Raw genomic sequence first — 25,944 nt, 5'->3', positions numbered from 1 at the left:
TGGTGCACACCTGTAGTCCCAGCTACTCAGGAGACTGAGGCAGGAGAAACGCTTGAACCTGGGAGGAGGAGGCTGCAGTGAGCTGAGATTGCGCCACTGCACTCCAGCCTGGGCAAGAGAGCAAGACTCCGTCTCAAAAAATACATAAATAAAATTTTTTTTAAAAATAGCCATGTGATACTCTGCCTTTTTCCCCCCAAGAAGGGATTTTAAGTCGATTCATACAAATATGACAAGATAACAATTGTTTAAAGTGAGGAGCTACAGATCAAGAGACATAGGAAAAATAAGATGAAGACAGGGATAAAGACAATTTACACGAGGCTTACTGTGATGCAACGCGTATTTGCTTGAAGGAGGCTGGAAGTTTAACGGAGTCTTACAGTAGCCACTAACTTGGGAAAGCATGACCAGTGTAAGATTCGTCACAGTGCTTGCTGCTGCTGCTGCTGAAGCTGCGCGTGGCAGCGCTCTCCAGGATTGTGACAGTGAGGATGCTGGGGCATCTGAGGACCGGGTGGTGGAGTCCTCCCAGAACCTTTGACTTGGAAGAAGCAGGTGTGGTGGGCTGGGTAGTCAGCCTCCCCAACATGTCAAGGATTGACATCAGGAAGAACAATTCCATTTTGCATGTGTGTGCAGCCCAGAGAGTGGGATGAGGCCCAGGAGAGTGAAGGGACAGCACAGCAGATGTCCAGAAATGAACTGAGGGCTGCACATATCCACAGAGAGGCTTCCACAAAGCCATCAAACCCAGTAACGACCCAAACGCTCACCAACAGGACGTTGTATGAACAAATCAATGGTATCTTCATACAATGGAGCATGACTCAGTAATTTAAAAAGGAACCAACAGCTGCGTGCACAACACAGGTGAATCTATTAGGCACATGGCGTGGAAGAAGCCAGACACATCCTCTCCATGATTCCACTTATGTAAAGTTCTTGAATTGGCAAAACTAATCTATGGTGATAAGAGTCCAAATAGTGGTTCCCTCTTGAAGAAAGTATTGACTGGAAAGTGGCACCAGGGAATTTTCTTTTTAGAAAAAAATTTTGTAGAGATGGGGGTTTTGCTCTGTTGACCAGTCTGGTCTTGAACTCCTGAACTCAAGCAACCCTCCAACCTTGGCCTCCCAAAGTGCTTTACTGCATGTTAAGTATATGTCAGTTACAAAAGCAAATTGATAATGGCTTATTCAGAGAAAGGAGGGAAGGAAGAAATGGAATTGGCCTCCCAGTGCCAAAGCTGGATAGGTGTTTTATAAGGGTAATGTAGAATATTAGTGTGGTAGGCAAAATAATGGTTCCCCCAAAGATGTCTACAGCCTAATCCCCAGAAACTATGAGTATATTATTTGGCAAAGGGGCATTAAGGTTGCAGGTGGAAGGAAGGTTGCTAATCAGCTGGCTTTAAAATAGGGCTCACACATGTAACCCCAGCACTTTGGGAGGCTGAGGTGGGAGGGTAGTTTGAGTCCAGGAGTTTGAGACCAATCTGGGCAACATGATGATATCCCATCTCTACAAAAACTACAAAAATTAGGCCAGGCGTGGTGGCTCACGCCTGTAATCCCAGCACTTTGGGAGGCCAAGGCGGGTGGATCACATGGTCAGGAGTTCAAGACCAGCCTGGCCAATATGGTGAAACCCCGTCCCTACTACAAATACAAAAATTAGCTGGATGTGGTGGCAGATGCCTGTAGTCTCAGCTACTTGGGAGGCTGAGGCAGGAGAATCGTTTGAACCTGGAAGGTGGAGGTTGTAGTGAGCCAAGATCACACCACTGCACTCCAGCCTGGGTGACAAGAGTGAAACTCTGTCTCAAAAAAAAAAAAAAAAAAGAAAGAAAATTAGCCAGGCATGGTGGTGCTTGCCTGTAATCCCAGCTACTTGAGAGAATGAGGTGGGAGAATCATCTCAGCCTGGGAAGTTGAGGCTGCAGTGAGCCATGATGGTACCACTGCACCCTAGCCTGGGCGACAGGGTGAGACCCTGTCTCAAAAAAATAAAATAAATAAAATAGGGAGATTATCTGGATTACCTGGGCGGGCCCACTATAATTACATGGGTCCATCCATGGGAAAGAGGGAGACAGAAGAGTCAAAACCAGAGAGATGGCCTCATAAGAAGAATCCGACTGGCATTGCTGGCTTTGAAGATGAAAAGAGGTCATGAGCCAAGAAACGCAGGCAGTTTCCAGAAGCCAGAAAAGGTAAGACAGGGGACTCTTCCTTAGAGCCTCCCAAAAGGAACACAGCCCTGCTGACACTTTTAGTCCAGGTAAAGACTTCCAGATAAAAACAATATAGGCCAGGTGCAGTGGCTCATCCTGTAATCCCAGCACTTTGGGAGGCCTAGGCAGGCGGATCACTTGAGGTCAGGAGTTCAAGACTCAGCCTGACCAACATGGTGAAACCCCGTCTCTACTAAAAATACAAAAATTAGCCGGGCATGGGGGCGCAGGCCTGTAATCCCAGCTACTCAGGAGGCTGAGGCAGAAGAATTGCTTGAATCCAAGACGCGGAGGTTGCAGTGAGCCGAGATCGCGCCATTGCACTCTAGCCTCCATCTCAAAAAAATAAAGATATAGATGACAGCTGAGAATTTGGAAATTGATTCTTTAAAGCAATGGTTCTCAAAGTATGGCCCCTGGACCAGCATCATCCGGGAACTTGCTAGAAACGCAGACTCTTGGGCCACATCCCAGATCTACTGAATCAGCAACTCGGGGGGCAGCGGTAGGGTGGAGCCTAGCAAACTTGTAACAAGCCCCCCTTGTGGTTCTAAGGCTCACTCAAGTTTGAGAAGTACTATGTTAGGATAACGGTAAGGTAAGGTTTATGACTGGACAGTGGTTCTTGAAGCACGGCCCCCAGATAAGCAGTATCAGCATCACCTGGGAACTTAGGCAAATTATCAGGCCCCACCCCAGACCCACCGAATTGGAGACTGTGTTTTAACAAGCCCCCCAGGTGCTACTGCTGACGCACACTAGCTAGAGTAAGAGGACCACTGCCTAAAGCTCTCCCTGCCTGACCACCCCTGGAAAAGCTTCACTCTCAGGAGGTATTTGTACCCTTATTTGTGAAGCCCGCTTCTTGGGATTTAAGGACAATCAGTAGAATACCTACTGACAAATACAGGTCTGGCTTATAGTAGGTGTTCTCTGGGAGTTCGTTAGATGATTAATTTAATACAACTCTGAGGAAATTGGTGGAGTAGATGTGGGATTCGAACCTAACTCCAGACGATCTCCACTATTGAGACTCAAGGGAGCTTTATTTCCGCTGCGCACGCGCCGCCTGCACGCCCGTTCCCTCTCCTCCCGGGAGGGGGCGCGCCAGGACCCTAACAGACCTGGCTGGGAGGTGGGACTTCCTGCCTCCCCAGGAGACACTTCCGGTCCAAACCGGAAGAGCGTGAGTAGCGGCGGCGGGGCTGACCCATCCTGAGTGCCAAAGCTGGGGTTCTACTTGAGATTTCCCTCGTGGTGCCACGGTCCGGCGAGCATCACGCCGAGACCCATTTTCCAGACGACCACGACGAGGCCAGGGTCACGTAAGTGCATGCATGCGCCCCCTCCCCGGACTGGGCGTGTTCGAGAGGAGTGGACCCGCAGATGTAGGACGGGAGGGACTCCCCCAATCCCCAGTTCCCGCGGCAGGCTCAGGTTTCGCAGTCCCCGGCCTGTCGTTAGTGCGGACCCGACTGAGTTCTGTAGCCTTGGGGGTCTAAAGGGTCCTGGAGAGCCAGCAGCGAGGGCGGGAAGCCGGCCGGGGAAGTCGAGGCTGCCTTGTCTGAGGGCTTTTGTAGGGTCGTGCTCTCCACCAGCGCCCTCCGCCTGCCTAGGATCGTTTCAGGCTATGGGGTTCCAAGAGAAAATATTTTTGTTTCTATTTTATTTTTGAAATAGAACCTTGCTCTGTCACCCAGGCTGGAGTGCTGTGGCATGATCTTGGCTCACTGCAACCTCTGCCTCCCAGATTCAAGCGATTCTCGTGCCCAGCCTCCTCCGTAGCTGCGATTACAGGTGTACACCACCACGCCCGGCTAATTTTTGTATTTTTAGTAGAGACAGGGTTTCACTGTATTGGCCGGGCTGGTCTCAAACTTCTGGCCTCAAGTGATCCGCCCGCCTTGGCCTCCCAAAGTGGTGGGATTACAGGCAGGAGCCACCGCACCCGGCCAAAGGGAAAAGATTTTTGTTTAGCGAGACTCTAATGCTAACGTTTGCATTTCGGTGCATTCGAGAGCCAAGTGGTTCAGAGCTCTGCCTCTGAATCGGATGGGAATCAAGTCTTGGCTGTGGCAGCTAAGAGCTGTTGGACTAAAGTTCTTGCTGAGCCTTTGTTTCCTGAACTCCGTAATAGGGACAGCGATAGAAGAGTGCAGCGTTTAGCATGCGCCTGGCAGATAGATGCTGGCGCTTAGTCAGTGAGCGCTGCTGTTACTTTTGCCCCTGTTATTTTTGTTAATTAAAAAGGAGGGATGCTATGGCTGCTCATACCTCTAGAGGACTGCATTTACGAAAGCCTTGTGATATAATTTTTTTTTTCTTGAGATGGAGTTTCGCTCTTGTTGCCCAGGCTGCAGTGCAATGGCGCGATCTCAGCTCACCGCAGCCTCCGCCTCCCGGCTTCAAGGAATTCTGCCTCAGCCTCCCGAGTAGCTAGGATTACAGGCATGCGTCACCACGCCCGGCTAATTTTGTATTTTTAGTAGACACCGGGTTTCTCCACATTGGTCAGGCAAGTCTCGAACTCCCGACCTCAGGTGATCTGCCCCCCTCGGCCTCCCAAAGTGCTGGGATTACCGGCATGAGCCACCGCGCCCGGACCCTTGTGATAGAAATTTATTTTTATTCAACCCGTAGTGCATTTTTCTGGGAGGCACTGTTCTGGACAGTAGGAAGATGATGCTGAGATGCAGTCCCTGGCTGTGGAGTAACTCGAGCGTCTTGGGGGTGTAGTCTGTAAATGTATGATGACGGCACTTATGAGCTGTGAGAGAGGCTGCCCCTTGCCGTCTGTCTGACTCCATCTCCACCGCTCTCCACCTCGCTCACTCTGGCTGCCTCGTTTTCTCACACACTTCACTGCTCTAGGATTTTCACAGTTGTTGACCGTTTGGCCTGGAACCCTCTTCCCAGTTGTGTACGTGGTTCTCTCCTTCAGTAGGTTCAGGCTGTGCTCAAAGGCCACCTTCTCAACGAGGCTTTTCCTGGCTGGCTTTGCTGAAACCACGCCCTCAGCCCATTACTAGATCCTCTTCTCCTGGACGGGTGCTTGGCTTTAATACAGTTCTCATTACTGCTTGGCCTTGGGCTACATATTTGTTTTTTGTTAACTGCTTCCTCAAAGAACATATGCTTCCCATAGTGCGCTTTTCACTCCTCAGGAACTCTGGTGCCCCTTACCAGCTTCCAGTCTCTCGAGGTGACCAGTGTGGTGCTTGGTCCTTGCTTCCAGGATGGACTTCCCCGGCACCCTCCGCCCTGCGTTGTTTATGACTGGCCCCCTTGGTCTGAGCGACGTCCCTGACCTCTCTTTCATGTGCAGCTGGCAAGACGCGCTGACTCTGCCAGAGGCCCAGCCCCAGAACTCAGAGGTGAGGATGGAGGCAGGGGCCCTGGCAGCTCCAGGGGCAACCCTTCCCTGGGTCCCCCGTCTCACATTCACACCAGTTGACAAGGCCACAGAGTGGTGGTATTCACACGAGTCTGCTGAGACACAGGCTGTGCCACCTTTTCTGGGGTACATGGGCTACCCTGCCATCCCTAGACGGATGCCCCCACTATGCCGGGTCCCTTATGAGACCCTGAGAATGCTGCCTGAATCAGTCAGTTGACCCCTCCCTTCCTGGAAGGGAGAGCTGAGTTGAGCGAGAATAAACAAGTGCACTTTATCCAATGGATAAGGTGTTTACAAAATGTGATCAGAGCTTGGAATGAAACAAGAAGGATGCTGAAACAGCACAGTAGGATTGGGAGAGGGGAGGATAGACCTGCCAGGGTTTCTGGTGCCTCTGGAGGGACACTGGCCCTTTACTTGGAATCCTCAGCCACCTAGTTCCCCTTGGAAACACCCTGTCTAGGAATGAAGCCTGGCAGAGGCAAGTGAGCGAGCAAATAAAGAGACAGTGGAGCGGAGGCTTGGGGAACGGGGGTCAGGGATGGCCTCCTTACAAGGGAAGGTCTGGCGTCAAATTGGGGCTTCTCTGGGAGTCTGGTTTGCTAGCTCTTTTGTCCCCTGAATGTTTGAGCTGAAACATCTCAGGCCAGCCCAGCAAAGGGAGGTGGAGCCGCCTGCTGGGCTCCCAGAGTGACTGCAAGGTCTCCTGAATGGAAGTGAGGTTAAGTGGGATGCGGACCAGCCACTGGTGGCATGAGGGGCTTCCTTCTTTGAGAGCCAGCACGGATGGAGGTCGGAAACATGAGTTCTGGGGTCAGGCTGCCTGGGTTCACATCCCAGCTCTTCTCTTGACTGGCTGTGTCATCTGGGGCAGGTGGCAGTGTGCCTCAGTTTCTTCATCAGTAAAATGACGATGCCAGTAATCCCAGCTTTGCAGGATTGTCGTGAGGATTGGATGAGTTGATAAAAGATGAATGCCTGCGCACAGCCTGGCCCAGGGAAGGCACCCATCATGATACTGTCCTTGTGATTGTCCTCCTTTCAGAATCGGGCACTGCATGTGACCAAGGACCTGCTGTGGGAGCCGGCAACCCCTGGGCCTCTCCCCATGCTGCCTCCCCTCGTCGGTAAGGGTCTCATTCCCCCGGGCTCACTCCACACTGCTCCCCCTATTCTTCCCGCTTCTCTCGCTCCTGAGACCTTCCTCTCCCTGCTAAGCCTGTGCCCGCTCAGGGCCCTTGGATACCTCCAGTCACACAGGGCATCTGGCCGCACTCCTGTACCCTCCCCAGCCCTTTCCGTAACCTCCTTCTCAGATCCCTGGGACCCTGGCCTGACTGCCCGGGACCTGCTTTTCCGTGGAGGGTACCGGTATCGGAAGCGGCCCCGAGTCGTGCTGGATGTTACTGAGCAGGTGAGTGGGCCCACGGGGGACAGTGCTGCGTAGCCTGGAGACTGCTTAGCGACCTGGCCTCCTCCTCTTCCCAGATCAGCCGGTTCCTCTGGGATCATGGAGACGTAGCCTTTGCACCCCTGGGGAAGCTGATGCTGGAGAATTTCAAGCTGGAGGGAGCAGGGGTGAGTGGCCCGTGACGCCAGGGGTAGGGACTCCCTGCTATCCTTCAGGGGTGAACTCGAGGGTGTGTGAGCTTGACAAGGCCTTTCCATGCAGAGCCGCACTAAGAAGAAGACAGTGGTCAGTGTGAAGAAGCTGCTTCAGGACCTCGGTGGACACCAGCCCTGGGGGCAAGTGGCTAATGAGAAAGGAGATGGATAGGCATAGCTGGTGGTGGGGATGTAGGAGGTGCTAGGATGCACATCCAGCTTTCCGTCATACCCACTTCCCCCCTGCTCCATGCGGTCTGAGCTGTACTTTCTTGTACCAGACTTCCAACTCCAAATCATCTCAGGGGAAAGCAGATTTACATTTGTGGACTTCAGGTACGGCTGCATCCAGATGTTCAAATAATGTTCATAGAGCTGTGTCTCTCTTTACTCTCTCGTCCACTTGCCTCTCCCTGCACAGTTCCTAGACAGGCTGTCTCTAGGTAGCAGCAAGATGGCTTATGATCTAAGGAAAGAGCCAGTATCCTTCCTGAGGCACCAGAAGTCCCAGAAAGGACTTTGGTTGGCTTGGCTTGGGTCTCACACCCATCTGTGAACCAGTCACTATGGCGAGGGCAATGGAATATTGTTGGTGGCCAGCTCTGGGTCACACGATTGCTTCCGGGGCATGGGAACAGGATGGGGTGGTTTCCCAAAGGAAGAAATTCTAGGGAAATAAGAAATGTGTCCACTGCACTTGGTCTCCTTGGGATGGGACCTGTCCTCCCCTGAGTGCCACTGAGTGATCCTCCTGCTGTTCTCTGGTCCCCAGGTGTCCCTGGGCTTACCTCAGCAACCGACAGCGCCGCTTCTCTATCCTCGGGGGCCCCATCCTGGGCACATCAGTGGCGAGCCACTTGGCAGAGCTGCTGCATGAGGAGCTGGTGCTGCGGTGGGAGCAGCTGCTTCTGGATGAGGCCTGCACTGGGGGCGCGCTGGCTTGGGTGCCTGGAAGGACACCCCAGTTCGGGCAGCTGGTCTACCCTGCTGGAGGCGCCCTGGACAGGCTGCGTATCCTTTCTTGCGAGACAGGAGATTCCAGTGGGCTCCCCTCTGGCAGAGGAGGTGCTCTTGGCATGGTCCAGAGAAGGGCAGGAATTTGGGGGGAGGGGTTTGCAGTGACCATAGCTCGTGCACTGATCCTTAGTGAGAGGCCCAGATTTCCAAGAGGTCGTTCTGACCCCAGGTGACAATCCCCAATTCCTTGGGAACCCTGGACGCATCCAGCTCCAGGGACCTGTCCGGCAGGTGGTGACATGCACCGTCCAGGGAGAAAGTAAGGCCCTTACACACTTTCCTCCCTCACTGGCTGACCTGCTACCTGACCCCTGACCCCTGACCCTTTCCATCCCTGCTCAGCTCTGCTGGCCGTCCGCTCTGACTACCACTGTGCCGTGTGGAAGTTTGGTAAACAGTGGCAGCCAACCCTTCTGCAGGCAATGCAGGTGGAGAAAGGGGCCACAGGGATCGGCCTCAGGTGAGGGGGAGTCAGGTTGGTCAGTGAGGAGGGGCTGGGGGCAGGGGTAGCAGCCCGATGTGAATGCATTCCTGCCCTGTAGCCCTCATCTGCCCGGGGAGCTCGCCATCTGCAGCCGCTCGGGAGCTGTCTGCCTGTGGAGCCCCGAGGACGGGTATTGCCGCTTCCTGTGAAACCCCCACCCTAACCAACTGAACTCTGCCCTGTTCAGCATGTCACGACCCTTGAGCCCCTTCCACATCAGCCTGTCCCCCCGCCCGTGGCTTGCCTGTCCCCCTGCCCATGGCTTGCCTGTCTCCCCAAGGCTGCAGCAAATCTACAAGGACCCTGAGACCCTTGTGTTCCGGGACTCCTCTTCCTGGCGTTGGGCAGACTTCACTGCCCACCCTCGGGTGCTGACTGTGGGTGACCGCACTGGAGTGAAGATGCTTGACACTCAGGTATGGGGTGGCAGCGGGAGACCTGCCCCGACTGCGGGAGCAGCCGCAGAGCGGTGAGTCCCAGGCTGGCTGCGGCCTGGGCGAAGACAGCGTCATGGGCCTGGGACTGTGGGGAGGGCTGACGCTGTGTTTCTCTTCCAGGGCCCGCCGGGCTGTGGTCTGTTGCTTTTTCGATTGGGGGCAGAGGCTTCGTGCCAGAAAGGGGAACGTGTCCTGCTCACCCAGTACCTGGGGCACTCCAGCCCCAAATGCCTCCCCCCTACTCTCCATCTCGTCTGTACCCAGGTAAGTGGCACACAACACCGCCCCGCCCTGCCTCTGCTCTGTCTCAGATGGTCACTAGAGGCTGCTGCTTACCAGCGGCTCTGCTGGGCCCAGACAACCACCCAGCAAACCAAACTCAACCCTGGATAAATCTGTGGCCCAAACACGCAGTGGATCCCACAGCCGGTGCTAACAGGCAGGTGGGGAAGCTCTCCCAGGGCCTCCCCTTAGTAGGGCTTCGAGGTGCAGCCAGGGATGGAGCAGGGGAGGAGGGGCCTCAGGGTGGCGCTTCCGTGCAGAGCTGGACAGTTTCTGCGGTGCAGGAGGTGGGGGCTCTGAGGAAGCAGGTTTGTCCTCCACCCACCCTCCTGGGGACGTTCGTAGGTGTGCCTCGAGCACAGGCTCCGGGGTCAGGAGAGTGGGGGTGGCTTCGGGAAGGCCGGGCAGGTTTCTGCTGGCAAGGCTCCCCCACACCTCTTCTGAGCACCCCTTTCCCACTTGTTCTGTCTGTCCACTGGGCTGTTGGTCAGAATTGGTGAAGGAAGTGGCACCTGTTCAGGGCTGGCAGGTGCGGTCTAAGAGGCACGTGGAGGCTGATGGGAGATGCTGCTGCCCCTCAGGGCTCTGCACTCACCCAGAGAGCCACATGGGGCCTGGAGAGCCACTGCTCAGCTCAGCTCCCAAGTTCGGCCACATCTCCCTCCTTTCTCGGGCCCCAGTTCTCTCTCTACCTAGTGGACGAGCGCCTTCCCATGGTACCGATGCTGAAGTGGAACCATGGCCTCCCCTCCCCGCTCCTGCTGGCCCAACTGCTGCCTCCGCCCCGGCCCAGCTGCGTGCAGCCCCTGCTCCTCGGAGGCCAGGGTGGGCAGCTGCAGCTGCTGCACCTGGCAGGTGAGGGTCCAGGCCAGGGTGGGTGGCGTGTGGGAGATGGGGCGGTCGGGGCCTGTACAGGGCCTCAGCTGTCTGTCCTTCCTCAGGAGAAGGGGCGTCAGTGCCCCGCCTGGCAGGCCCCCCCCAGTCTCTTCCTTCCAGGACCGACTCCCTCCCTGCATTTCCTCTGCTGGAGCCTAAGATCCAGTGGCGGCTGCAGGAGCGCCTGAAAGCACCGACCATAGGTCTGCTGGGGCAGGGGAGTGAGCTTGGGGGGGCGCAGTGGAAAACATCCCCTCCCCGCGCTAGGCCCTGGAGGTCATTGTCATTCCCGTCGGCAGGTCTGGCTGCCGTCGTCCCGCCCGTGCCCTCGGCGCCCACACCAGGCCTGGTGCTCTTCCAGCTCTCGGCGGCGGGAGATGTCTTCTACCAGCAGCTCCGCCCCCAGATGGACTCCAGCCTCCGCAGAGATGCCGGGCCTCCCGGCGACACCCAACCTGACTTGCATGCCCCCACAGCTTCCTGGACCTCCCAGGACACTGCCGGCTGCAGCCAGTGGCTGAAGGCCCTGCTCAAAGTGCCCCTGGCTCCTCCTGTGTGGACGGCACCCACCTTCACCCACCGCCAGCTGCTGGGTAGCACAGAGCTGCGGAGGGAGGGAGAGGAAGGGCAGCGGCTGGGTGTGCTCCGCAAGGCCATGGCCCAAGGGCGGCTCCTGCTGCAGAGAGACCTGGGCTCCCTCCCTTCGGCAGAGCCACCCCCTGCACCCGAGTCAGGCCCAGAGGACAAGCTCAGTGAGCGCCTGGGGGAAGCCTGGGCAGGCCGAGGGGCTGCCTGGTGGGAGAGGCAGCAGGGCAGGACCTCAGGGCCCGAGAGACAGAGCAGGCGGCCCAAGCGCCGGACCCAGCTGTCCAGCACCTTTTCGCTCAGTGGCCATGTGGACCCCTCAGAGGACACCAGCCCCCCTCACAGCCCTGAGTGGCCACCTGCTGATGCTGTGCCCCTGCCCCCCGTGACCCCGCCCTCCCAGGAGTTGACTCCGAACGTGTGTGTCCAGGGCATCCCATCAGAGCGGCGGCACATGCTCCGTGACTACATGGCCAAGCTCCCACCCCAAAGGGACACCCCAGGCTGTGCCGCCACACCCCCCTCCTCCCAGGCCTCTAGCGTCCGGGCCACTCGCTCCGAGCAGCACACACCCGTCCTCTCTGGCTCTCAGCCTCTCCGGAAGAAGCCTCGAATGGGCTTCTGATGACGCAAGGTGGGCTGCCCTGAAGCCCCAGAGAGCCCCTCATCCTTCCTCCGGGACCAGATGTGCCTTCCACAGTTGAAACTTGAGAAGCAGAGCTCGCCACCTTCTGGAGGCCACTGTGATGATGAGCCAAGCAGTTTGGAGCCAAGTTGAAGGGACAGGGCAACAAAATACAATAGTAGTTTCTTTTGTATTTTGTATATTTGCCTGAAGATCATCCCGAAAGGCAGGTTGGAGGTGCCAACGGGCCTGTGTTGCTGGGATTCTAGTCTGTGCCGGGAGGCAGGACTCCGCTGCGCCTTAGCTGTGGGGGCCTCAGGCAGGTCCCTCAGTTCTCATGCCTTCCTGTCTGGTGAAATGGGGGCCAGTAGTGCTGGCTCCTTGTGTTTCGTTAGGGTGGAGTGAGGCTCCTGCAGAGCTGCTGATGAGGTGGGCACAGCGGCGGTCGGCAGCTGCTGTTTTGGGTTGCTTTGTCAATCTCTGCCCCAGTCTGATGTTTTGTACAGGGAGATGCCTTGGATCCAGGTTCAGGGATTAAATAAACTTGTCAGCTGAAGATGAATTGGAATGGTCATACTTTTTAGGCTGGACAGCGTCCCGCCACAGCTACTATCTGACACTGAGCTCATGCACAGAGATGATGGCTGATGTTCCTTCTCCCTCGGGACATGGGTCTGGCACCTGTGGGCTCTCAGTAGTGCCCTCTGAGCAGAGGATCATGGTCACGTCAGTTTGGAAGAATTCTCTGTTGTGCCTCACAGACTCCCCCCTTTCTTTCCTCCCCTTCTTATTTTGATGTCTAAAGCATCAAGTCCCTCTTCCTCGGAGTTTCTCTAGCTGCAATGGAAGATTCTGTTTTCCTGTGGGGAAAATACTCGAGATTTTGCAGGGACCCGGGTCTGTCTGGTTTCTGATGACACAATAAGAGAAAGGTCTTTTTTCAGGGTGGCTAGTGAAAGGAATTGCACGTGCCTCACAAACAGGAGCTAGCGCAATCATACACTGACTCACATGGGTGTTAAAATGTTTATCATGCCTAAAGGAGACATTTATAATTAAACCATTTATGCTACATACAACTGGGGAAAACTATGATGCTTTCGGCGCTGGGAATGCAGTGAGGTCCCACGTGGGCAGAGCTGGGCTGGGCTGGACTGGGCTGGGCAACTCCAACACACGTCTCTTAGGGTGTGGCGGCGCTCTCAGTCGGCACTGTGGAAGGAAGGGTGACCTGTGCTTTCTCCCTGTTACTGTGACTCCAAGGACAGGGGGGCAGCCTTGGGTTTCAGTCCAGGCCAAATTCAGTGTCCTCGACTGGGCGTGGGGGCTCACACCTGTAATCTCAGCACTTTGGGAGGCTGAGGCAAACAGATCACCTGAGGTCAGGAGTTGGAGACCAGCCTGGTCAACATGGTGAAACCCTGTGTCTACTAAAAATACAAAGATCAGCCGGGCGTGGTGGCAGGCGCCTGTAATCCCAGCTACTGGGGAGGCTGAGGCAGGAAAATCCCTTGACGGGTGCCTGTAATCCCAGCTACTTCAGAGGCTGAGGCAGGAGAATTGCTTGAACCTAGGAGGCAGAGGTTGCAGTGAGCCAAGATCACATCACTACGTTCCAGCCTAGGCCACAGTGCGAGACTGTCTCAAACAAAACAAACAAAAACAAATTATTCAGTGTCCTCCAGGCCTGCCCCCACCCGAGGCTCCACGGGCTCCAGCTCAGACTGCACTTTTCTGTGCTGGTTCCTAGCGTGAAAGAGAAGGTCACTCAGTGTGCCCGGGAAATGCACTCAGGCCCCTCCCTGCTTCCTGCCTGCAAGTCTGGAGTCAGCCAGGCAGCTGTCTACAGAAAAAAGCCTGGCCACTGATGCGTGCTGGATGAGAGTAGCATGGTCTGGGCTCCACACCGCCGCCAATTTGGGAGTGCACCTGAAGGCAGGTGCTGAATGAAAAACAGCCCCAGCTTGCTTGTTCTCAGCACTAACCAGCTGTTCCCCAAAACCGCTTCTGCCAGGCGCCAGCCTGCAGTATGAGGGGTGGTCCCGGTACATTCAGCATGTTTTTCTGGGTCTTCTGCAGCCAGGCCTCTGGCCGCCGTCCCTGCCTGGTGCCCCTTTGCCTTCCCCGCCTTGAAGGCCACTAGGACTGGCCTGTGATTAACCAGGGCCTGGGTCTCTGTGGAGCAGCCACGCCCTTGTGCAGCTGTCGCCTCCCTTGCCCCACACTCCCCAGCAGTGGTGTCGGTGGTCCCCTCCAAAAGCCTTGGTCTAGAAAGGCTGAGGCCAGGGATGGTGAGGAGGGGGTGGAAATGCAGGGTCCTTAGGCCCCCCACCCCAGGAGATCTGCATGACCACAGGGGCCTTGTGACCCCCACACACAGTCAGACTCGGCTGCCCAAGAGCAGGCTGGCTCGGCGAATTTCTGGCCCAGGCTGGCTACCAGCAAGTGGCAGCTTCAGAGCCGTGAACTTAGGAATGGTTCCGGAACTCAGGAACTTCAGAGGATCTGCGTGGTCTGTCCTGGGTGACCCCTCCAGGAACATGAAAGCTCAGGGTAAGGCTGAGTGACTGCCCCTGCTCCACCCATCCCAGGTCGGGGAGCCAACACTGTCTCCACTGTGCTCTCGGCCCCACGCTCTTACCCGGAGAAGAGGCTACAAGGAAGTCGCTGTCCCTGTCTCCACTGGAAGTGAGTGGTGCAGCATCTCTTTGGCAGGTGGGGGGCATCAGTGGCTGGCCAGAGGCATCCTCATCGCTGAGCTCCTGGATCAGGGGTCTTGGGGACTTGATGTCTTGTTTTTGGATTTCCCAGGCCCTCTTAGCTTCTTTTTTAAAGATGTCTGTGAAGGGCACCCGAGCCTTCTTCGATGCGTCTTTAGAGACTGCAAATATATTTGACGGAGTGTCTGTGGGCAGGATTTCCAGCACAGGGAGTGACATGTGGTCCAGTTCAGGGTCACTGTCATCACTCAAGCTCGAGATGACCTCAATCTTCGGAAGGCACATACTCTATTTACAGAAGAAAAGATGTGTTTGAAAGTTTCTGTTTTCACAACAGAATCGCTCTACAATGCGCCACGCCAGTTCTGCTTTTTTACCCAATGTCACAAACTGTTCTGTTGCCACATCCAAGAGAGGCCCAAGGGAACACAGGACTCTGAAAGTTAGGCCTGGGGGTGGCCACTCCCTGGGCACAGCTCATGTCTATGCCCTTCTCTCTGGCCTCTGCTCCCCCAGCCACTCCTGGTACCTGAGAGGGCACACCCGTGGACCTTGGGCTCTGCTTGCCATGCCCCTGAACCCGGCTTCCTTCACAGACTCTCTAGGACTTAGCTCCTTGGACAGCAGCCCCCCCACAGTAACTGTGTCTGTTTTCTTTGCTGCTGAGCTCATGCACAGGGATGACGGCTGATGCCTCCTTCTCCCTCAGGGTACGGGTCTGGTACGTGTGGGCTCCTGATAATGCCACTAATGGCCTCTGGGCGGACGAGGGTCACGTCACTCTGAGAGGATTCCCCATTGTGCCTCACAGACTCACCCCTTTCTTTCCTCTCTCCTGTTTTCATTTCCTTCCCTCTACCTGTAGCTACATTCAGACAGACACTCATAGGATGGCCATAGAGATACATCTTAACGACAGAAAGTACTTTCAGGTGACTATGCACTGTACTCAGCTGTTACAAACCGCAATAGATTCTCAAGTGGTTAATCATAAAATCTTAAAGAAATGAACAAGAACAAATAGCATTTCCTTCAGCAAGCTGAAAATATGGGAGATGTGGGCTGGGTGCGGTGGCTCACGCCTGTGATCCCAGCACTTTGGGAGGCTGAGGCGGGTGGATCACTTGAGGTCAGGAGTTTTGAGACCAGCCTGGCCAGCGTGGTGAAACCCCATCTCTACTAAAAATACAAAAATTAGCTGGGCGTGGTGGCACATGCCTATAATCCCAGCTACTTGGGAGGCTGAGACAGGAGAGTTGCTTGAACCCAGGAGGTGGAAGTTGCAGTGAGCCAAGAACACACTGTTGCACTCCAGCCTAGGTGACAGAGCCAGACTCTGCCTGAAAAAAGAAAAAAAAGAAAAAGAGAATATGGGGGATTCAATGCTTTATGCACAGGGAACATTTTACTTTCAAGTTTAGGAGAGAGACTGTAAATGACAAGAATGAAGGTGGAATTAAGCTGACTGTGGGAAAATGGTTACTAATGACCTTAACCTGGTCTTCCAGAGCTGTGCCTGCTTCATCATCATCTTCCAAGTCAGGTAGGTCCTGAAAGAGCAAGTGAGCCGCATATCACCAGGGAGGCACGCGTGCTGTCAACGTTCTGATGGGCATGATAAAGGCAAACACGAGTCAACCCAGCCTTAGTTACAGTTACTCAAATCACTCAGGTGACTCCCCTGCCTGTTCCCCACCAAAAGGAACTCTAGATACACACAAAGCAAGCATTGCCACCTCAGGCGTCTGGATCTAATAAATGAAAGGGAACTTGCAAGGTGTGACGTGTTTAAAGAATTTCCACATCTTTTTTCTGCTTTTTTATGGAGACACAGCCAGTTCATCTTGGGGGAAATAATGAGACCCAAACCAAATGCACCTCTGTACAAACTAGTCTGAAAACTCTATGTGGCATAAAAGTAATATATTTTGTACCTCCCCAAAACTGGTAGGACTTTTTTGTTTTGTATTGTGGGTGTTTGTTTGGTATCTTTGTCCAAACAACCAGTGCGTGGTTGGGGAGGCAGCATAGTGCACGGTTGGATGCATGAACTGGAGCCACGGTGCCTGGGTTGTTACTCCCCCACCACCATTTTCTAGCTGTGTGGCTTTGGGCAAGTTGCCTAACCTCTCTGTTTCTCATTTTCCTCACCTGGGAAACTGGGATGATAATAGTATGTACCGCTTAGAGGTGTAGGAAGGGTTACATCAATCAATACAAGTCATGCTTAGAATGGTGTCACACATATAATAAGAAACCAATTAATATTAGCTATTAGTGTTGTAGTTATCTATATGGTCAGTTCTCAAATGTGAGAGATAAATTGCCCAATTATGTTTCTTTCTCTTTCTTTTTTTTGAGACAGAGTCTTGCTGTGTTGCCCAGGCTGGAGTGCAGTGGTGAGATCTTGGCTCACTGCAACCTCCTCCTCCCAGGTTCAAGCAGTTCTCCTGCCTCAGCCTCCTGAGTAGCTGGGATTATAGGCACTTGCCACCACGCCCAGCTAATTTTATTTTTTTTATTTTTTTTTTATTTTTAGTAGGGATGGGGTTTCACCATGTTGGCCAGGCTGGTCTCAAACTCCTGACTTCATGTGATCCACCCACCTTGGCCTCCCAAAGTGCTGGGATTACAGGTGTAAACCACCACACCTGTACTTCGTTTCTTTTTTTACATAGCTCCAGAAAACTGGAAACCCACTATGAATTCTGACCGTGATCACTTTAACTCTTTTTTTTTTTTTTTTTTTTTTGAGATGGAGTCTCGCTCTGTCACCCCGGTTGGAGTGCAGTGGCATGATCTCAGCTCACTGCAAGCTCCGCCTCCCGGGTTCCTGCCATTCTCCTGCCTCAGCCTCCCCAGTAGCTGGGACTACAGGCGCCTGTCACCACGCCTGGCTAATTTTTTTCTATTTTTAGTAGAGACAGGTTTTCACCATATTAGCCAGGTTGGTCTCGATCTCCTGACCTCGTGATCCACCCACCTCGGCCTCCCAAAGTGCTGGGATTACAGGCGGAAGCCACTGTGCCTGGCCGATCACTTCAACTCCTACTGGGCCATGTGAAATTCTGAAGTTTGGACATTAGAAACACCAGTTTAGAAGAAGTTTAGCAAGAAAGTGGGCAGGGGGCCACCTCTCCAAGGTATGAGGTCAGAGGTACCCAGAAATGCCTCTCCTATTCGTGCCCCATCAAAGGACAGTTCTTGGGGGGTTGTGACACAATGTGTGAATTTCCATGGTACCATTCTTGTGGGCCTAAGCATTTGAGACTGTCATCAAAATGGGAAGAGCTTCAGGGAAGAGTGACAGGCAAGGCTGCGATCAAACATTCACTCAAGGGGATGCGGCACTGAACCGTCACACCTCCATGAGCCAGAAGGCCAGTGAGAGCCTGAGCTACCTGCTGGGCGGTGTCCAAGGAGGAGGGAAAAGATACAATGTATAATGATACAATGTAACTGATGATACAACGTAACTCTCACCACGAATTTGGATAAGGCAACTAGTCAGAACTGCTTAGCAAGATAGCTTCTTTGGCAAAAACGAATCAAGAGTTTGGTAGACATGGTTCAAGGGTAGCGATTTGCGTCAGGGCTCCCCAAACTTGAGCATGCATGTGCACGAATCACCTAGGGAAGTGCAATAAAGTTGGATTCTGATCAGTGGGCCAGGGTTGAGGCCTGGGAGTCTGCATTTCTAACCAGTGCCCCAGCAATGCCAGGCCTGCCGGCCCAAGGACCACACGTGGGGTATCGAGGGTCTCCAAAGTTTGCATCTGATTACCTATTTTACTAAGAGTAAAACTGATACTTATCTCCAAGATTAAATACTTCACGTACATCAATGCAGAATGTCTCCTTTGTCTCCAGTCTAATGGTTTCTAAATCTTCCGTTCTCGTTCCATCAAGTTCCGTAACGAATACACCCTCAGTGGCCGCAGCCTGGGGAGTCGGCTCTAAAGAGCAACAACAAGTCTTGGAGTTAGTTTAACGCACAGCGGGCAGATGGACGAGCCTACGGTGAAGATGGGCTCCCAAGGGCCGGGCTCAGTGGCTCACGCCTATAATCCCAACACTGTGGGGGGCCAAGGTGGGCGGATCACGAGGTCAGAAGTTCGAGTCCAGCCCGGCCAACACAGTGAAACCCCCGTCTCTGTTAAAAATGCAAAAATTAGCCAGGTGTGGTGGCGGGCACCTGTAGTCCCAGCTACTTGGGAGGCTGAGGCAGGAGAATCGCTTGAACCCGGGAGAGGGAGGTTGCAATGAGCCAAGATTGCATCACTGTACTCCAGCCTAGGTGACAGAGTGAGACTCCATCTCAAAAAAAAAAAAAAGACAAAAACCCTCTTCAGGGCCCAAAGGCCAGCCTCCATGACAAACGCCGCAGCTCAAGACAGGCTTCTGTCTGCTGGAAAAAGAACGGAATGGCTGCCCCTTTCTGTAATCTGGAGGCGAATCCCATGAGATGAAGAGCACCGGCCAGGAGTCAAAGCAGCAGCCTCAGGAATCTTGGAAACGGCAGCCGACTGCAGGGTGACAAGGGATGCCAGCAAGGGCGACTCGCTCAGAGACGGAGGGGCAGGCTTCACAGCCCACCGCCTGCCTGTCCCTCAGCCAGGCACACGCCCCTCCTGCTGCACCAGGTTCAGGGCTTGTGCAGTTTCATAACTGCAAGATCGCCTGAGGACTGTGGAATCGCGAGAAGCCCCTTCCTCATCCAGGCCACTTTTCCTTTTTATTTACTTATTTTTATTTTGTTGATACAGGGTCTCACTCTGTCACCCCGGCTGGAGTACAGTGGTGCGATCTCAGCTCACTGCAGCCTCGACCTCCCCTACCCTACCCCTCCCACCTCAGCTCCCAAGTAGCTGGGACTACAAGTGGTCACCACTATGCCCAGCTAATTTATTGTTTTTTGTAGAGGCTTGGGGGTTGTGGGGAAGGGGGCTTCTCACTATGTCGGCCAGGCTGGTCTCGAACTCCTGGCCTCAAGCAATCTGCCTGCCTCGGCCTCCCACAGTGCTGGGATTACATGCGTGAGCCACCTCGCAGGGCCTGCCCCTACTTTTCCCCCGGGCTGTATCCTTGGGTCCTGTGCTCTGATCCGTCCATTGCTCTCGGGGCTTCGTTTACGTCAGAGATGAATGGCCTACCTTTCACCACTAAAAAGTTACCGTTTCGCCATGTCAATACATACTGGATTTTGATGACTCAATTTTTGAAAAAAGTAAAATAGCTTGTTGATAACTTTTATATTGATTCCATGTTAACATGATTATATTTTTTATATATTGCATTAAATCAAATATGTCATTAATAGTTTTACTGTTTCTTTTTACTTTTTAATTTTTAATTAATTAATTAATTAATTTTTTTGAGGGAGGGTCTCACTCTGTCACCCACGCTGGAGTGCAGTGGTGCAATCTTGGCTCACTACAGCCCCAACCTCTGGGGCTCAAGCAATCCTCTTGCCTCAGCCTCCTGAGTAGCTGGGACTACAGAGGCACACCACCATTCCCAGCTAATTTTTGTAGTTTTGGTAGGGATGAGGTCTCACTACGTTTCCGAGGCTGGTCTGAAACTCCTGGCCTCAATCAGTCCTTCCGCCTTGGCCTCCCAAAGTTCCTTTTACTTTTCTAAATAGAGCTATTAGAGAATCTAGTAGTGGCTCCTGTTCCATTTCTGTTGGGCAGCCCTGTTCCAGATAACAAGATAACTAGTGTCCATTATCTTCTAGAAACAGCAATACAGAAGAAGTGAAACTCAGGCCCCAGGTCCCAGAGACGCGAGTCAAAGGCTGGGGCTCCCTGAGAGGCGTGTGTGTCTGTGTGTGTCTCCGCTCACATTACCTTCCCTGGCAGCTCCCAGCGGCGGCGGTGGCGGGGCCTCAGCTGGGACGGTCCCCTCCGGCTCTCGATCTCCATCCTCTCCTTTAACCTCTACAGGCAGTGACAGTAGCAGGGTCTCAGCTGGGAGGGTCCCCTCCGGCTCTCGATCTCCATCCTCTCCTTTAACCTCTACAGGCAGTGACAGTAGCAGGGTCTCAGCTGGGACGGTCCCCTCCGGCTCTCGATCTCCATCCTCTCCTTTAACCTCTACAGGCAGTGACAGTAGCAGGGTCTCAGCTGGGACGGTCCCCTCCGGCTCTCGATCTCCATCCTCTCCTTTAACCTCTACAGGCAGTGACAGTAGCAGGGTCTCAGCTGGGAGGGTCCCCTCCGGCTCTTGATCTCTGTCCTCTCCGTTAACCCCCACAGGCGGTGACAGTAGCAGGGTCTCAGCTGGGAGGGTCCCCTCCAGCTCTCGATCTCCACCCTCTCCTTTAACCTCCACAGGTGGCGGGGTTGGTGGGACCTCCGCTGGGAGGGTCCCCTCTGGCTCTCCACCTCCATCCTCTCCTTGAGCCTCCACAGGCGGCTCCCCTCCACTTGGCTTTTCCGGGTAGAGCTCGTCCTTGGCCTCAAAGCTTTCCTTAACAAATAGCTCCATCTTCTGCCTTGTTTCTCTGTCCCTGGGAGCCTCCTCCTTGCCTTCCGCACTGGTGGGCACGTTCTCACCATCATCTGAAGATGTCATCTCCCCTAATGGCAGAAAATGCAAAGGTGAATGTGGGAGTGTCCTGGGAGGACAAGGGTGTTTGTGCATACATCAAGGGCTCACAGCAAACTTCTGAGACCAGGGAAAAGGTCAAGAACACAGTTAAAAAAGTGTCCTTGAGGGGCTGGGCACGGTGGCTCGCACCTGTAATCCCAGCACTTTGGGAGGCCAAGGAGGGTGGATCACTTGAGGCCAGTTCAAAACCAGGCTGGCCAACATGACAAAACCCCATCTCCGCTAAAAATACAAAAAATTAGCCAGATGTGGTGGCAAGTGCCTGTAGTCCCAGCTACTCAAGAGACTGAGGCAGGAGAATCGCTTGAACCTGGGAGATGGAGGCTGCAGTGGGCCAAGATCACACCACTGCACTCCAGCCTGGGAGATAGAGCGAGACTCTACTGTCACCAAAAAAAATAGTAAATAAATAAGGAACATAGATTAAAAAGTGTTCTTGAGGGGCTGGGCGTGGTAGCTCATGCTTGTAATCCCAGCATTTTGGGAGGCCCAGGCAGGTGGATCATTTGACGTCAGGAGTTCAAGACCAGCTTGACAAACATGGTGAAACCTCATCTCTACTAAAAAAAAAAAAATACAAAAAAAAATATATAGCTGGGCGGGGTGGTGGCACATGCCTATAATCCCAGCTACTAGAGAGACCGAGGCAGGAGAAGCGCTTGAACCCAGGAGACAGAGGTTGCAGTGAGTCACCGCATTCCAGTCTGGGTGACGGAGTGAGACTCTGTCTAAAAAAAAATAAAAAGAATTATCCTTGAGGGATGTTCATTAGTGTTATTTATAATGGATAATAATGGGAGCCAAATGCCCACGGAAGGCACTGCCGAGCACAGCCCTTTAATGGAACAGGTCACAGCCATCAAGAAAACAGAACGCAGGAAGTTCTTAGGAGATGCACGCTGAAGCACTGGGGGTTTAAGGGCTGTGACCTTTGCCTTTATCTTCAAATGGTTCAGGGGAAAAGCAAAGTGTGTGTGTGTGTGTGTGTGTGGCAAATGTGTAGCAAATTTTGAAAAACCACAGAATCTATTAATAAATGCAGACATACGGCTATCCGTTTTACTATTCTTTCAGCTTTTCTGAAAATTTTTAACATTTCAAAACAAAAAGTTGGGAAAAGACAAAATATATGTAATAAGAAAATGTCTATTGTATGGAAAACAGTTATAGTATGCTAATTCAAAAGACTAGACAGGAAGCAACGTATTTCTGCCATTTTTATATAAAAATGCATGTGTGGCCAGGTGCAGTGGCTCACGTCTGTAATCCCAGCACTTTGGGAGGCCGAGGCGGGAGGATTGCTTGAGGCCAGGAGTTCGAGACCAGCTTGGCCAACATAGCAAGGCCCTGTCTCTACAAAAAAAAATAAAAATATTAGTCAAAGATGTTCACGCCTTAATCTTAGAATATGAATATGTTACCTTACACAGACAAAGGGACTGTGCAGATGTGATTAGGATCTAGAACCCTGAGATCAGGAAATTGTCCTGGGTTATCCAGGCAGGCTCAAAAGAATCACAAGAGCCCTCAGAATAGGGAGGCAAGAGTGTCAGAGCCAGAACTAGGCTGGAAGATGCCACACTGCTGGCGTGGAAGTTGGAAGAAGGGGCCACAAGCCAGGAAACATAGGCAGCCTCTAGGAGGTGAGAAAGGCAAGGAAGCGGGTTCTCCCCTGGGGCCCCCAGAAGGAGCACAACCCTGAGACACCTCGATTTTAGCTTAGTGAAACCCATTTTGGGCTTCTGACCCACAGAACTGCAATAAGGAACAGATTTGTGTTTTTTTGTTTTTTTGTTTTATGAAATGGAATTTCGCTCTTGTCGCCCAGGCTGGAGTGCGATGGCGCAATCTCGGCTCGCCGCAACCTCCGCCTCCTAGGTTCAAGCAATTCTCCTGCCTCAGCCTCCCAAGCAGCTGGGATTATAGGCATGTGCCACCACGCCCAGCTAATTTTTCCTATTTTTAGTAGAGACGGGGTTTCTCCATGTTGTTCAGGCTGGTCCCCAACTCCTTACCTCAGGTGATCCACCCGCCTCAGCAGCACAAAGTGCTGGGATTACAGGTGTGAGCCACCGCACCCAGCTAGATTTGTATTCTTTTAAGCCACTAATTTTGTGGTAATTTGTTGTGGCAGCTGTGAAATTACAAGATCCATAGATCTCTGAAACAGAGCTTCTAAAACCCCTGTAGACGGGGTGCTAGGAGGCTCTTCTGTTCTAAGATTTGGTCTGCAACCCCAGTTCCTGCCACAGAGCTCCTAAGACCTTTATCCGGAGTGACAGGCACATATTCTGTTCGAATGGGGCGGCTCTTGGGGGTGGGGTGGCTTCTGGAGCAGAGAGACCAAGCCATGATGAGAGGCTTGGAGCTTTCATCCCCACCCTCGTCCTTCAGAGAGGGCTGAGGGGCTGGAAATGGAGTTAATCACCCATCATGCCCACATGCTGAAGCTTCCAGAAAATCCCCTGAACTGTGGGGTTCAGAGAGCTTCCAAGTTGCTGAACACTGGAGGTATCTGGAGTGGGCTGTGGCCAGAGAGGGTATGAAGCTCTGCCCCTTCCCACAGACCCTTCCATAAGCTCCACCTCATCTTGCTATTCATCTGCATCCTTTATTTTATCCTTTATTAATATAATAACCTAGAAAATATAAGTGTTCTCTGGAGTTCTGTGAGCCATCACAGCAAATTATCAAACCCAAAGAGAGGGTCATGGAAACCCTAATTTTATAGCCATTCTGTTAGAAGTCCAGGCAACACCCTGAGACTCGCAGTTGGCATTGGAAGTGGAGAGCAATCTTGCAAGACCGTTGCCCATCACTTGTGGGGTTAGTGTCAGGATGGAAATGAATTGTAGGACACCCGGCTGGTGTCAGACAGTTGGTGGGTGTGGGGACACCCTGCACATTTCGTGACCACAGTGTACTGAGTGTTGAGAGTGTGGTAGAAGAAAACAACCTATTTGAGTCTTCCTACTTTCAGCAGCCGCAGAAAATACATCATTTATTTTGAAAAGCTGTTTCAGTCAGTAAAAGTGATTTGAAACAGCTCATCACTGTTTGAGGTTCTCGCTGGTGCTGGCAGGTGGGTGAGGCCAAGTGCAGATGGATCTGCAGGTTGTGAGGAAAGGGTTTTAAAAAAATCCCTGGCCAGGTGCAGCAGCTCCCGCCTATAATCCCAGCACTTTGGGAAGCCAAGGTGGGTGGAGCACTTGAGCCCAGGAGTTGGAGACCAGCCTGGGCAACATAGCAAGACCCCATCTCTACAGAAAAAAATTTTTTTAAATTAGCTAAGCATGGTGGTGCACACCTGTAGTCCCAGCCACTTAGGAAGCTGAGGTGAGAGGATCACCTAAGTTGGAGGCTGCAGTGAGCCAAGACTGTGCCACTGCACTCTAGCCTGGGCAACAGAGTAAGATCCTGTCCCTACCAAAAAAAAAAAAAAGAAAAAAGAAAATCCAAGGCTGGGCACAGTGGCTCACGCCTGTAATCCCAGCACTTTAGGAAGCCAAGACAGGCAGATCACTTGAAGCCAGGAGTTCGAGACGAGCCTGGACAACATGGTGAAACCCCATCTCTACTAAAAATACAAAAATTAGCCAGGCATGGTGGTACGTGCCTGTAATCCCAGCTCTGGGGAGGCTGAGGCATGAGAATTGCTTGAACCCGGGAGACAGAAGTTGCAGTGAGCCAAGATCATGCTGCTGCACTCCAACCTCGCAACCTCAGCAACAGAATGAGACTCTGTCTAAAAAAAAAAAAAAAAAAAATTCTCAAGATTAAAGACTGGGTTTGACAGCTTAGACTCGCCTAATCTCAAAGGAACTCCGCGGCTGTTGCCATTGGCTGAGCACATACCTCTCTCCTGACTCTCTCTCTGTCTTTTCCTCTCCTCTGCCCGCTGCTTGATCATGGCCAAGGCTTCAATGCTGTCCGTGATCTTCTTCCGCTCCCTGCTCTCCCACTGCTGTCTCTCCTCCTTTTCAGCTGCGTACCCTCCCCTAGCCCAGGCCTCCGCACAAGCTCTGTTTAAAAAAACAAAGAAACATAAACAGGGGAGGTGAACTGCAAACATACACTGTCTGATCAACTTGCTCATTTTCTTCAAAATCAAAGCAAAGTGAGCATCAGACATGTGACTGCAAGGATAAAATTTCCACATGTAAATTTTATTATTTAAGGTGGAATGGTCTGCACAACCTTCTTAGATATGGCACCAAAAGTACAAGTGACAAGAGGAAAAATAGAGAAATTGGACTCCATCAAAATTAAAAATTTTTGTCATGCAAAGGATACCATAAATAAAGTATTATTTAAAAAAACCAGCAGGGCACAGTGGCTCATGCCTGTAATCTTAGCACTTTGGAGGCCAAAGTGGGAGGATCACTTGAGCCCAGGAGTTCAAGATCACCCTGGGCAACATAGTGAAACCCTGTCTCTACCAAAAAAAAGTAAAAAGACAACTCAAAGAATGTGAGAAGATATTGCAAATCATACATTTGATAAGGGTCTTGTACCTGGAAAATATAAATAAGCCTGAACTCATTAATAAAAAGATGACACAATTTCAAAATGAGCAAACTTTTAAAAAATGAAAAGGCAGGCTACAGACTAGGAGAAAATATTTGCAAAAAAAGATAACTGGGAAAGGGCTTGGATCCAAAACATACAAAGAACTTTTAAAATTCAAAGATAAGGAAACAACCCAATAAAAAACTGGGCAAACGATCAGGATACCTCACCAAAAAAGATATACAGATGGCAAATAAGCCTGTGAAAAGAAGCTCCACATCACGTATACTCGGGGAAATGCCAATTAGAACAATAAGATAACATGATATGGCTATAAGATGGCTAAAATCCAAAACACTGGCAACGCTGTGCTAATGAGGATGTGGAGTGCCGGGAATGCTCCCTTGTTCCTGGTGGGAATGCGAAATGGTACAGCCACTTTGAAAAATGGTGTGGTGGATTCCTACAGGACTAAAAATACTCTCACCATATGATCCAGCAATTGTGCTCCTAAGTATTTACCCAAATGAGTTGAAGACTTATGTCCACACGCAAACCT

General features: G+C 52.4%; 2 protein-coding genes across 15 annotated transcripts in view; one reads left to right on the top strand and one right to left on the bottom strand.

The window, feature by feature from the left end:
- Window positions 1-3,395: 3,395 nt before the first annotated feature.
- On the top strand, window positions 3,396-12,106 carry TAF1C (TATA-box binding protein associated factor, RNA polymerase I subunit C). Of its 10 annotated transcripts, XM_063612497.1 has the most exons (16): window positions 3,418-3,561; window positions 4,877-5,156; window positions 5,472-5,610; window positions 6,679-6,760; window positions 6,950-7,047; window positions 7,122-7,211; window positions 7,306-7,379; window positions 8,011-8,249; window positions 8,398-8,514; window positions 8,598-8,715; window positions 8,798-8,869; window positions 9,020-9,155; window positions 9,297-9,440; window positions 10,139-10,313; window positions 10,400-10,537; window positions 10,634-12,106. In XM_063612497.1, exons 3-16 carry the CDS (start codon window positions 5,473-5,475, stop codon window positions 11,542-11,544), a joined length of 2,532 nt encoding a protein of 843 aa, XP_063468567.1. In that variant the 5' UTR covers window positions 3,418-3,561; window positions 4,877-5,156; window position 5,472; the 3' UTR covers window positions 11,545-12,106. The 10 variants fall into 10 exon arrangements, with proteins under 10 accessions (XP_063468568.1, XP_055155696.1, XP_063468567.1 ...); XM_063612498.1 differs by lacking the exon at window positions 4,877-5,156 and having other exon boundaries at window positions 3,396-3,561; XM_055299721.1 differs by lacking the exon at window positions 4,877-5,156 and having other exon boundaries at window positions 3,405-3,561; window positions 5,401-5,610.
- A 448-nt stretch (window positions 12,107-12,554) lies between these two features.
- The window catches only part of DNAAF1 (dynein axonemal assembly factor 1), a 38,580-nt gene continuing 25,190 nt past the window's right edge, over window positions 12,555-25,944 (bottom strand). For 2 of the 5 annotated variants that reach the window (XR_010114351.1, XR_010114352.1), the window contains 7 exons: window positions 24,732-24,898; window positions 20,114-20,845; window positions 18,105-18,220; window positions 15,755-15,814; window positions 14,186-14,552; window positions 13,923-14,074; window positions 12,555-12,756 (listed from right to left, as the gene is read on the bottom strand). Coding sequence is in view for 3 of the 5 variants with exons in the window: in XM_063612504.1 (XP_063468574.1) it covers window positions 14,013-14,074; window positions 14,186-14,552; window positions 15,755-15,814; window positions 18,105-18,220; window positions 20,114-20,845; window positions 24,732-24,898 (1,504 nt within the window). In the remaining 2 variants the exon portion in view is untranslated. The remainder of the gene's footprint in view (window positions 12,757-13,922; window positions 14,075-14,185; window positions 14,553-15,754; window positions 15,815-18,104; window positions 18,221-20,113; window positions 20,846-24,731; window positions 24,899-25,944) is intronic. The other 3 variants (XM_055299726.2, XM_063612504.1, XM_055299724.2) reach the window with 3 other exon arrangements.

This window comes from Symphalangus syndactylus, chromosome 11 (assembly GCF_028878055.3).
Source record: "Symphalangus syndactylus isolate Jambi chromosome 11, NHGRI_mSymSyn1-v2.1_pri, whole genome shotgun sequence".
In the NCBI taxonomy this organism is placed as follows: Eukaryota; Metazoa; Chordata; class Mammalia; order Primates; family Hylobatidae; genus Symphalangus; species Symphalangus syndactylus.
Note: the sequence above shows the minus strand (reverse complement) of the source record. Positions and strands in the feature narration are given on the sequence as shown.

Excerpts from the sequence above, each read along its gene's own strand:
- TAF1C (XM_063612498.1), top strand. The coding sequence starts at position 5,473 with ATGGACTTCCCCGGCACCCTCCGCCCTGCGTTGTTTATGACTGGCCCC. Across the intron at positions 6,761-6,949 it reads CATGCTGCCTCCCCTCGTCG|ATCCCTGGGACCCTGGCCTG; the intron begins GTAAGGGTCTCA and ends CCTCCTTCTCAG. Across the intron at positions 8,250-8,397 it reads AGGCGCCCTGGACAGGCTGC|ATTTCCAAGAGGTCGTTCTG; the intron begins GTATCCTTTCTT and ends TGAGAGGCCCAG.